We start from the raw sequence: 12,870 nt of genomic DNA, 5'->3' as shown, positions 1-12,870 counted from the left end.
GAGATTTAGCTACATTCCCAGATTTTGACATTCATTTAAGATACTTTCGAAGTGGATAGAGCCCAAGTCTTGAAGCCAGGAACTCATGATACCAACTCTGCCATGGAGAAATTGCAAGGTCTTGAGGAAATCATTTAACTGTGGTTGAGTTTCTCTAGCTATAAAATGGAGATTTGAACTCACCTGAATTGGTACCTGAAGTAGAACATGACTCTTGTAAGAGAAAGGGGGCAGCTTGCCAGGCATTCTCCTTGAGGACCCCATAGTTTTAAAACTTACCCCCCACGGACCAAAATAGCCTTGGTTTGTTAACTTTCTAGGGATTCTGCAGGGCCTGCACATTGGAAAGGCTCTAGAGGGACATTGTGAAGATCTTAAATATATCTTTTCCTGCTAGGTTTTTGCTGATACACTGATTAATGGTTAAAGGACGGGTTACAGGAGTGGTTTATGTCATGGCTGTATATTTAAGAATGGTCAGAAGGTGATTGGAGCAAGGTTGTGTGTATAATGAAAATAAAATAAATACATTAATTAAAAATAATGTGGCATGGAAGCATCTGAATATGTAGAATTTGCCCCTATTCAAAATTGCAGCTAAACTGTGTCTAGATCTATTGTTTTAAAAAAAATAGGCTGTTACTTTAAAATGGAATGATGAATGTTGAAATAAAGAAGAGCAGTGTACCTCAAAAGCCTCTCTCAAGAACAAATTAAATATAATTCAGAAAAATGTAACAGCACCAGAATTGTGTTTACTGCATAAAAGCAATGGCACTAGGAGCGGATTCCAAAAAAGTTGACCCACTAGAAATGTTTCTAGCCCAAAGGAGAATGGTGTTCCTGGTGGGTGATTACGTATTGCCCTGGATCAGCAACTTTGGGCGTGGTTCACCGCTGTGATATTCCAGGTTATGTTGTAAAATCGGATCTATATGCACAATACAGTAGAAAGAGAAATGTCAGAAATTGAATGCTGATGGAGGCCAATTTCTGCAACACAGTATATCTTCCCAATACAATGCAACTTAGATTATCCAAAGCTCACTTTGTAGGGTCATGTGCCCTGATTTAAGGGGCGCTCATCTCTGGAGCATCTCTGAGTGGCTGGGTGGGGTACCATAGTCCTTTTCTTGCCCTTGGTGCCCCCTGCAGGCTGTTGGCCAACCTTGGTAGGTGTTGAGTGGCTTGACCCTCTGGCCAACAAAGTCCAAATGAACCCCTTCTGGGGTATTAACGAGTCCAATAAATGATCTCTTTGCCCTTGCTGGGGTCTTCAGCAGTGGCTCTGAGCCCTTTAAATTAAGCGTTTTGTTCAGGTTTCCAAATAAGCCCTGTCCCCTACTTGACATATACACCACTTTACCTGTAACTGGTGGGGGAACTCAGGCCCGCCTGCTACTCTAGGTTTCAACCCAGGGACTCTACACACAGCAGCTGTGCACTGCTCATCTTCAACACTGCCCTGCTATTTCCCTAGGCCTCTTCCTACCAGGCCCTTTGATCACCAGGCCAGTGTCCTCAGGTCCTTCTCCTCTGAATCCCAGCTGTAAATGCTGTCTGATTGTCAGGCTCCTTTGGCCAGAGAGGAGCACCCTTCTTCATTCCTCTGGTCCCAACTGAACTGCTGAGGCCTGGCTGCTCCTTTTGTCTGGGCCAGCAGGACATGATTGGCTGTTGCTAGCCCTTCTAGCCCATGGAGGACCTGGTCTCTGTGGTTTCCAAAATTGCAGCTCCAGAGAGTCCTCTCTAGGCAAGCTTGGAGGACCCACCTTCACTGCTCTTTTCCTCTCAACTCGCTGCTTCTTGGGGCAGGGAGTAGTAGGATTGAAGGGCCCCCAGCAAGGAACCGCAAGGGCCAAATACACCCCATCAGAGTGCTGCTCAGATGGAGCGTAATCCAAAGCCCACTGAAGTCATAGAATCATAGAATATCAGGGTTGGAAGGGACCTTAGGAGGTCATCTAGTCCAACCCCCTGCTCAAAGCAGGACCAATTCCCAACTAAATCATCCCAGCCAGGGCTTTGTCAAGCCTGACTTTAAAAACCTTTAAGGAAGAAGATCCACCACCTCCCTAGGTAACCCATTCTAGTGCTTCACCACCCTCCTAATGAAAAAGTTTTTCCTAATATCCAACCTAAACCTCCTCCACTGCAACTTGAGATTATTACTCCTTGTTCTGTCATCTGGTACCACTGAGAACAGTCTAGATCCATCAGGTAGTTGAAAGCAGCTATCAAATCCTTCTTCTCTTCTACAGACTAAACAATCCCAGTTCCCTCAGCCTCTCCTCATAAGTCATGTGTTCCAGCCCCCTAATCATTTTTATTGCCCTCCGCTGGACTCTTTCCAATTTTTCCACATCCTTCTTGTAGTGTGGGGCCCAAAACTGGACACAGTACTCCAGATGAGGCCTCACCAGTGTCGAATAGAGGGGAATGATCACATCCCTCAATCTGCTGGCAATGCCCCTACTTATACAGCCCAAAATGTCGTTTGCCTTCTTGGCAACAAGGGCACACTGTCGACTCATATCCAGCTTCTCGTCCACTGTAACCCCTAGGTCCTTTTCTGCAGAACTGCTGCCTAGCCATTCGGTCTCTAATCTGTAGCATTGCATGGGATTCTTCTGTCCTAAGTGCAGGACTCTGCACTTGTCCTTGTTGAACCTCATCAGTTTTCTTTTGGCCCAATCCTCTAATTTGTCTAGGTCCCTCTGTATCCTATCCCTACCCTCCAGCATATCTATCACTCCTCCCAATTTAGTGTCATCTGCAAACTTGCTGAGAGTGCAGTCCATGCCATCCTCCAGATCATTAATGAAGATATTGAACAAAACCGGCCCCAGGACCGACCCTTGGGGCACTCCGCTTGATACCGGCTGCCAACTAGACATGGAGCCATTGATCATTACCCGTTGAGCCCGACGATCTAGCCAGCTTTCTATCCACCTTATAGTCCATTCATCCAGCCCATACTTCTTTAACTTGCCGGCAAGAATACTGTGGGAGACCGTATCAAAAGCTTTGCTAAAGTCAAGGAATAACACATCCACTGCTTTCCCCTCATCCACAGAGCCAGTTATCTCATCATAGAAGGCAATTAGGTTAGTCAGGCACGACTTCCCCTTGGTGAATCCATGCTGACTGTTCCTGATCACTTTCCTCTCCTCTAAGTGCTTCAAAATTGATTCCTTGAGGACCTGCTCCTTGATTTTTCCAGGGACTGAGGTGAGGCTGACTGGCCTGTAGTTCCCTTGATCTTCCTTCTTCCCTTTTTTAAAGATGGGCACTACATTAGCCTTTTTCCAGTCATCCGGGACCTCCCCCAATCACCATGAGTTTTCAAAGATAATGGCCAATGGCTCTGCAATCACATCTGCCAACTCCTTTAGCACCCTCAGATGCAGCGCATCCAGCCCCATGGATTTGTGCTTATCCAGCTTTTCCAAATAGTCCCAAACCACTTCTTTCTCCACAGAGGGCTGGTCACCTCCTCCCCATGCTGTGCTGCCCAGTGCAGCAGTCTGGGAGCTGATCTTGTTCGTGAAGACAGAGGCAAAAAAAGCATTGAGTACATTAGCTTTTTCCACATCCTCTGTCACTAGGTTCCCTCCCTCATTCAGTAAGGGGCCCACACTTTCCTTGACTTTCTTCTTGTTGCTAACATATCTGAAGAAACCCTTCTTGTTACTCTTAACATCTCTTGCTAGCTGCAACTCCAAGTGTGATTTGGTCTTCCTGATTTCATGCCTGCATGCCTGAACAATATTTTTATACTCCTCACTGGTCATTTGTCCAATCTTCCACTTCTTGTAAGCTTCTTTTTTGCGTTTAAGATCAGCAAGGATTTCACTGTTAAGCCAAGCTGGTCACCTGCCATATTTAGTATTCTTTCTACACATCGGGATGGTTTGTTCCTGCAACCTCAATAAGGATTCTTTAATATACAGCCAGCTCTTCTGGACTCCTTTGCCCCCTCATGTTATTCTCCCAGGGGATCCTGCCCATTAGTTCCCTGAGGGAGTCAAAGTCTGCTTCTCTGAAGTCCAGGGTCTGTATTCTGCTGCTCTCCTTTCTTCCTTGTGTCAGGATCCTGAACTCGACCATCTCATGGTCACTGCCTCCCAGGTTTCCCATCCACTTTTGCTTCCCCTACTAATTCTTCCGGTTTGTGAGCAGCAGGTCAAGAAGAGCTCTGCCCCTAGTTGGTTCCTCCAGCACTTGCACCAGGAAATTGTCCCCTACACTTTCCAAAAATTTCCTGGATTGTCTGGGCTCAGCTGTATTGCTCTCCCAGCAGCTATCAGGGTGATTAAAGTCTCCCATGAGAACCAGGGCCTGCGATCTAGTAACTTCTGTTAGTTGCCGGAAGAAAGCCTCGTCCACCTCATCCCCCTGGTCTGGTGGTCTATAGCAGACTCCCACCACGACATCACCCTTGTTGCTCACACTTCTAAACTTAATCCAGAGACTCTCAGGTTTTTCTGCAGTTTCATACCGGAGCTCTGAGCAGTCATACTGCTCTCTTACATACAATGCAACTCCCCCACCTTTTCTGCCCTGCCTGTCCTTCCTGAACAGTTTATATCCATCCATGACAGTACTCCAGTCATGTGAGTTATCCCACCAATTCTCTGTTATTCCAATCACATCATAGTTCCTTGACTGTGCCAGGACTTCCAGTTCTCCCTGCTTGTTTCCCAGGCTTCTTGCATTTGTGTATAGGCACTTAAGATAACTCGCTGATCATCCCGCTTTCTCAGTATGAGACAGGAGTCCTCCCCTCTTGCGCTCTCCTGCTCATGCTTCCTCCCGGTATCCCATTTCCCCACTTACCTCAGGGCTTTGGTCTCCTTCCCCCGGTGAACCTAGTTTAAAGCCCTCCTCACTAGGTTAGCCAGCCTGCTTGCGAAGATGCTCTTCCCTCTCTTCGTTAGGTGGAACCTGTCTCTGCCTAGCACTCCTCCTTCTTGGAGGAGTAAGTCTTTGGAAGTATAAGTCTTTGGAAGTCTTTCCACGGGTTTTGAATCAGGTCCATAATCAAAGCTGACAGAGGAGAATCTTTTGGGAGCATATCTCCCTTTACTTACCTGGTGGATTTCCAAATGGAAATCTGCCCAGGAGTTATTGCAAGCACCATTATTAACTCCATCTCTTCAAAACAGGGCAGAGGTAGGGGACAGGAACAGAAGATAGAATTAGTGGCAGCACAGCTCCTGAAAGCAGTAGCATTGAAGACAGCACCTCTACCCAGTAAATGGTATCAGAAACCCCTCTGCAAAAGGCGGGGGAACAGGAAGGTACCATGTAGATTTTCCAGCTGATGGTTGGTCTCCTGGGGTTGTCCCCTCTCAAGGAATAATCAGGCCCTGGTTTGGATTTGAATTGGGAACATGGAGGTGAAGGGTTCCAAGTCTTGTTATTACCAGTTCCCTATTGTCAGTTCCTTGAAAACAAATATAAAAGCTGTCCTGGTTACTGGAGTCATATAAATACCGTATATTATTTATGATAAAAAGCACATGGGTTTTATGGCATGATCTTAAGTGAAAGAAATCTAGGATCTTATTTGTAACCAGTATTCCTAATGGCGTTTTTTTTTGTTTTAAAGGAATTCCTATTTATCCTTTTACTACTCCAAATCCAGAATACCCTGTGGCTGGTGGTATTAAAGGCAAGTTCTTTCTTTCTTTCTTTCTTTCTTTCTTTCTTTCTTTCTTTCTTTCTTTCTTTCTTTCTTTCTTTCTTTCTTTCTTTCTTTCTTTCTTTCTTTTTATTGTTTCAGAAATGTTTGTTCTTGTTATGTTGTCATGTTTGGTGCTATTGCAGTAATGTCTTTTTCAATATTTGTCTTCTTACCAGAAACCCAACATATATTCATGCTTATATTAAACAATTTAATGTGCTGACCCCAGAATGAAAGTTGGGTAAAAATAAGTTCAGCTGGCCGCAGGCAAACACCCGCAGAAGAAGCTGACCTTTTTGCTTGACACCATCATAAACTGATCCATTTTAGGATTCTCTGATATATGAACAGCTTGTTAACTGTCTGCCAGTGAAAAATCTCTTACTTAAGGCTACCTGACCTCTGCTTCTGGTCTCTCCTGCACCTGGCAAATACTGTATAATGCCCTTGGCAATGCAGCATTTTGATTTTTATAACTGCTACATGTTTCTTATTTAAAGGCCAATGCAAAACCAGTTGAAATCCATGGAAAGATTCCATACAATTCAAGGGGCTTTGCAGTAAGCCCCAACTCAAGTATATACTTTCACATTACAGAACACTACAAATGTGACTCAAGTAAATAAGTATTTAAACTGCATTTTGTTGGTGATAATTAAAAAAATCTAGCACTTTTTTAAGATCCTAGAAAATGTAATATTTGCTTAATATTCAGTAGCGTTCGCTGAGTTGCTGTTGATGTGTGTGCTGACAAAAGGGCTTTCATCTGTTGAACTAGTGAATTCTTTCAGATATAATCAGACAAACATAAATCCATTTCCATGTTTACAGGTCCTAGTTGTTTTCCTGAAAATGTCTGTAGAGTGCTAGATCCCCCTGTGTTCACCCAAAAACTTGTTCATTTAAAGCCAATCATCTCCTCTTTGTTTGATTCAGCTGGGAAGAATGACACTAGATGTGTGTCCTCAAAAATAGTTTCACCGACAAACCTATGGCTCAGAATTATGGTTTTCTGCAGAAATCTGCATAGCCCTGTGGGTAAATCCTTTTCGTTCATATTTCTAAAATGAAAAGAATAGCAAAGAGTGATAACTAAGTGAATAAATCTACATGGGAAGAAACAGAACTACAATTGCTCAAGTTTTAGCCAGTAGCACAAAAATTGAGGCATGAGAGAGAGAGACTTGTCTCTTGATGGATGCTCCTATGGTTATACAAATTGTAAATTTGTATTCCTGACAACGTTGATTATAAAGGAATTTGGCAGAAAAATAGGTGATTGCTCACGTTTTGAAAATGGGATTTGTGTGCAAGTGGCATGTAAGTAATTGTATTAGTTACAGAGTAATAGCACTGTTTTTTTAACCAGTATTAACCCCGGGTCTGTTATGCTGCACAAAATGTAAAGGGTTTTTATAGGTTTGTGCTGCAGCTTTGTTCAGCTCTTTCTTTCTTCTGTTTATGTCTGAAGATGGCTGCAAACCAGGATTTTTTGGCCCTCAATGTCAGCGTAAGTTCCATAGTTTTTTTTTTTTTTTTTTTACAGTCTGAACCCAAATTACATACAAATGCCAACATTTTAAATCCAAATGTAATGTGAACTTCAAGACTGTAACTCAGCAAATGTTTTCTTTTACAAAATGTGCTGTTTAGCTTGCCAGTGCTATGGCTCGGGAGTGCTGGATGGCAACTGTGATGGAAAGACAGGACAGTGCAGATGTCGAGTTGGATTTCAGGGGCTTTCCTGTGATGCCTGTGCAGTAGGGTATTTTCAATACCCTTTCTGTCAGAGTAAGCAACAATACTCTCTCTCTGTCAATATCACCCTGACCCTGTGGATGCATCCTTGTTCTATGTAGAGTTCAGGGGGAGTAAGGATTGTGTCCTTTTGCAGGACTGAGACTTTAGTAAGTGATTCTGCATAGAATGATAGGAAGCAAAAAGTGAAAAGGTCCAGAAGAGGGTTTTTCCCCCCTAAATCATACAGGTACCTTCAACTCATTGACTGTTATCTAATGCATGATGCATCTATCAGATTCTGATTTGACTATGGATTTAATAATGTGTGATTGATAACAGTTTAACAAAAATGGAAAAAATTCCGTTACCTTGGTTTTACAAAACCTTAATTTTGGGCCTAGTTTGACTTGACAATGCCCCTTTGATGTGTCAAGCTATGACTGCTACAGTCAGTGATAGAAAGCTGTTTGTTTTTTTAAAATACTTTTACTATACACCTACATACTGGTGTTGGTAATAGTCTAGATAATTTTTTAAATGTATTTCAGTAGACCCAATCCAAACTGAGATTATAAAACCAGACCACTGTTGTTTACTTCACAAGTAGTCTTGAAAACAGTGGAACTACTTCCAGTGTAGAGTACTGCCCCATCTGGCCCTGAATGAGAACATTGACACTGACATTTGGGCCAGATTCTGCCATGCTTACTCACACTGATTAATACCTTTCTTCACAAATAATCACTTCAAAATCCATAGAGCTAATCAACAGCATAAGGATGGCAGAATCTGGCCATTAATACTGGAGATTAGGAAGAAGGGAATGTTTTTAGGAAGGAGGAAGAGGAATATCTCTGCAGCGGCTGCCTCTAAAATTCTCTTCTTGTTTGTAGTGTGTGCATGTAATTCAGCTGGTGCCTTCCCTGAAATCTGTGATTTCCTTGGGAAATGTCTCTGCCGCTTTGAGGTAGATGGACCTCAGTGTGACAGCTGTCGTCCTGGCTACCATTCTTTCCCTATCTGTCAAGGTAAGATTGCAGGTGATACGTATAGCATTGACCTGGCCACTGAGAGGCTGGACTGGAATGACCGTACTTTAAGATTCTGTTTTTGCATTGACTGGGGCAGTATTCATTATTGTAAATAGGTAAGGTTCTCTTACATTCTGTATGGTGAAAGTTCATAGTTTCCCCTTGTCCTGTCACTGCTCTTGACTATTTAGAACACTAATTGCAGGCAAGCCTCGAAATCTAGTTATTAGATCTTATTTTTATATTTCTCTATGTTTCATGGACAGATTGAACCCTGTAGTGGAGGTCAACAATCCGCACAAATGCTCTTTTAAAAAATAAAAGGCTACGAAAACCCTTTTCACAAAGATGTTTACAGCACTAGCAGTATTATTGACATCAGAAGAAATGAAGTATACAAAGATGTGCTATGAAGGATTTGTTTGTTTTTTAAGAGGGTCTCTGCTAGCAAGAGCACTTACATCCTTATAAACTTTCTGTTTTGTAAAATGTAGAAAGAAGTTGCTTTTTATTTTGTAAATAAGAATCCATTTTCCCCTTGTCAGTCATTCCATGTGTATTTTGAGAGCAAATGAAAGACCCTGGACCAGTCTCTGTTGTCTCATTTCTATCATGAAAGCCCATCACCATCATAGGAGTTGCACAGTTGTGTTTGAGGGAAGAATTTGGCCCACATATCCAACTCCCACACCCTACGTTACTGCCCTGATGCAGAGAGCGGGTACTGATCAGTACTCCTGGACTATAAGCTTATACATAAGAACAGCTATACTGGGTCAGACCAAGGTCCATCTAGCCCAGTATCCTGTCTTCTGACAGTGGCCAGTGCCAGGTGCTTCAGAGGGAATGAACAGAACAGGTTATCATCAAGTGATCCATCCCCTGTCGGCCATTCCCAGCTTCTGGCAAACAGAGGCTAGGGACACCATCCCTGCCCATCCTGGCTATTAGCCATTGATGGCCCTATCCTCCATGAATTTATCTAGTTCTTTTTTGAACCCTGTTATAGTCTTGGCCTTCACAACATCCTCTGGCAAAGAGTTCCACAGGTTGACTGTGCGTTGTGTGAAGAAATACTTCCTTTTGTTTGTTTTAAACCTGCTGTCTATTAATTTCATTTGGTGACCCCTAGTTCTTGTATTATGAGAATGAGTAAATAATACTTCCTTATTTACTTTCTCCCCACCAGTCATGATTTTATAGACCTCTATCATGTCCCCCTGAGTCGTCTCTTTTCCAAGCTGAAAAGTCTCCGTCTTATTAATCTCTCCTCATATGGAAGCTGTTTCATACCCCTAATCATTTTTTGGCCCTTTTCTGTACCTTTTCCAATACCAATATATCTTTTTTGAGATGGGGTGACCACATCTGCACACAGTATTCAAGATGTGGGCGTACCATAAATTTATATAGAGGCAATATGATATTTTCTGTCTAATATTTTATCCCTTTCCTAATGATTCCCAACATGCTGTTAGCTTTTTTGACTGCCTCTGCATATTGAGTGGATGTTTTCCGAGAAGTATCCACAATGACTCCAAGATCTCTTTATTGAGTGGTAACAGCTAATTTAGACTCCATCATTTTATATGTACAGTTGGGATTATGTTTTCCAATGTACATTACTTTGCATTTATCAACATTGAATTTCATCTACCATTTTGTTGCCCAGTCACCCAGTTTTAAAATCCTTTTGTAGCTTTTCGCAGTCTGCCTGGGACTTAACTATCTCGAGTAGTTTTGTATCATCTGCAAATTTTGCCACCTTTTTCCAGCTAATTTATGAATATGTTGAATAGGACTGGTCCCAGTACAGACCCTTAAGGGACACCACTAGTTATCTCTCTCCATTCTGAAAATTGACCATTTATTCCTGTCCTTTGTTTCCTATCTTTTAACCAGTTACTGATCCATGAGAGGATCTTCCTTCTTATCCCATGACAGTTTACTTTGCTGAAGAGCCTTTGGTGAGGGACTTGTAAAAGACTTTCTGAAAATTTAAGTACACTATATTCACGGGATCCCCCTTTGTCCACATGTTTGCTGACCACTTCAAAGAATTCTAGTAGATTGGTGAGGCATGATTTCCCTTTACTAAAACCATGTTGACTCTTCCCCAACAAATCATGTTAATCTATGTGTCTGATAATTCTGTTCTTTACTATAGTTTCAACCAGTTTGCCCGGTACTGAAGTCAGGCTTACTGGCCTATAATTGCCGGAATCTCCTCTGGAGCCTTTTTTAAAAATTGGTGTCACATTAGCTATCCTCCAGTCATCTGGTACAGAAGCTGATTTAAATGACAGGTTACATGCTACAGTTAGTAGTTCTGCAATTTCACATTTGAATTCCTTCAGAACTCTTGGGTGAATACCTTCTGGTCCTGGTGACTGTTTAATTTTATCAATTTGGTCCAAAACTTCCTCTAATGACACCTCAGTCTGGGACAGTTCCTCAGATTTGTCACCTAAAAAGAATGCCTCACATCCTCAGCCATGGAGACCGATGCAAAACATTCATTTAGTTTTTCCGCAGTGACCTTATCGTCCTTGAATGCTCCTTTAGCATCTCGATCGTCCAGTGGACCCATTGGTTGTTTAGTAGGCTTCCTGCTTCTGATGTACTTACAGGTTTTTTTGCTATTACTTTTTGAGTCTTTGGCTAGCTGTCTTCAAATTCTTTTTTAGCCTTCCTAATTATATTTTTAATACTTCATTTGCCAGAGTTTATGCTCCTTTCTATTTTCCTCACTAGGATTTAACTTCCACTTTTTAAAGGATGCCTTTTTGCCTCTCATTGCTTCTTTTACTTTGTTGTTTGGTCACGGTGGCACTTTCTTGGTTCTCTTACTATGTTTTTTTTTAATTTGGGGTCTACATTTAGTCTGAGCCTCTATTTTGGTGTCTTTAAAATGTTTCCGTGCACCTTGCAGGGATTTCACTTTTGGTATTGTATCTTTTAATGTCTGTTTAACTAACTTCCTCATTTTTGTGTAGTTCCCCTTTCTGAAATTAAATGCTACTGTAGTGGGCTGCTGTGGTATTTTCCGCACCACAGGGATGTTAAATTTAATTATATTATGGTCATTATTACCAAGCAGTAGAGCTATATTCACCTCTTGGACCAGATCCTGTGCTCCACTTAGGACTGAATCAAGAATTGCCTCTCCTCTTGTGGGTTCCAGGACTAACTGCTCCAAGAAGCAGTCATTTAAGGTGTCAAGAAACTTTATCTCTGCAACCCGTCCTGAGGTGACATGTACCCAGTCAATGTGGGGATAGTTGAAATCCCCCATTATTATTGAGTTTTTTATTTTTATAGCCTCTCTAATCTCCCTAAGCATTTCACAGACACTATCACCTGGTCATCCTCATTTAATACGAGGCACTCAAGTTCACCCATCTTATTATTTAGATTTCTAACATTTGTATATAAGCACTTAAAATGGTCACCTTTTAGGTGTCTGCCATTGTGTGATGTAACTGAATGGGACTCTTTCATTTGACTGTTTCTCATCAGATCCTACCCATATTTTATCATCTTCCATCCTCTCCTCCTTACTAGGACATAGAGAATCTCCATTAATAGAATCCCCAGAGGGATGTCTCTGCCCGAACCACGTGGTCATTCGCACCTGTCGGCTTTCCCCCAGCCCTTAGTTTAAAAACTGCTCTACCACCCTTTAAATTTTAAGTGCCAGCAATCTGGTTCTGTATTGGTTTAGGTGGAGCCCATCCTTCCTGTATAGGCTTTCTTTTCCCAAAAAGTTTCCCCAGTTCCTAATAAATCTAAACCCCTCCTCCCTACACCATCGTCTCATCCATGCACTGAGACCCTGCAGTTCGGCCTGTCTAACTGTCTCTGCGTGGGAACTGGAAGTATTTCAGAGAATGCTACCATGGAGGTCCTGGGCTTCAATCTCGTACCAAGCAGCCTAAATTTGGCTTCCGGGACCTCTCCCCTATCCTTCCCTATGTCATTAGTACCTACATGTACCATGACCACCGGCTTCTCCCCAGCACTACACATAAGTCTGTCTAGATGTCTCGAGAAATCCGCAGCCTTCGTACCCAGCAGGCAAGTAACTATGCTGTTCTCGTGGTCATCACAAACCCAGCTATCTATGTATCTAATGATCGAATCCCCCATTACTATTACTCTTCCTAATAGCTGGAGTTCCCTCCCCTGGAGAGGTATCCTCAGTGAGAGAGGATACCATAGAATCATCTGGAAAGAGGGTCCCAACTATGGGATCGTTTCCCTGTGCTCCAGTTTGATGCTCTCCTTCCCTGAGACTTACATCCTCCTCAACATCACAGAGGCTGTCAGACTGGGGATGGGACCCTTCTACTGTGTCCCAGAAAGTCTCATCTATGTACCTCTCTTTTTGCCTTTCCTCCTCCAGTTCAG

At 42.5% G+C, this 12,870-nt stretch overlaps 1 protein-coding gene across 1 annotated transcript in view; it reads left to right on the top strand.

Moving 5' to 3' along the window:
• LAMA3 (laminin subunit alpha 3) overlaps positions 1-12,870 on the top strand; it is a 188,363-nt gene that overhangs the window by 57,994 nt on the left and 117,499 nt on the right. The window contains exons 11-14 of the mRNA XM_065397793.1: positions 5,615-5,677; positions 7,161-7,199; positions 7,343-7,480; positions 8,323-8,457. Coding sequence (XP_065253865.1) covers positions 5,615-5,677; positions 7,161-7,199; positions 7,343-7,480; positions 8,323-8,457 — 375 coding nt within the window. The remainder of the gene's footprint in view (positions 1-5,614; positions 5,678-7,160; positions 7,200-7,342; positions 7,481-8,322; positions 8,458-12,870) is intronic.

This window comes from Emys orbicularis, chromosome 2 (assembly GCF_028017835.1).
Source record: "Emys orbicularis isolate rEmyOrb1 chromosome 2, rEmyOrb1.hap1, whole genome shotgun sequence".
Taxonomy (NCBI): domain Eukaryota; kingdom Metazoa; phylum Chordata; order Testudines; family Emydidae; genus Emys; species Emys orbicularis.
Note: the sequence above shows the minus strand (reverse complement) of the source record. Positions and strands in the feature narration are given on the sequence as shown.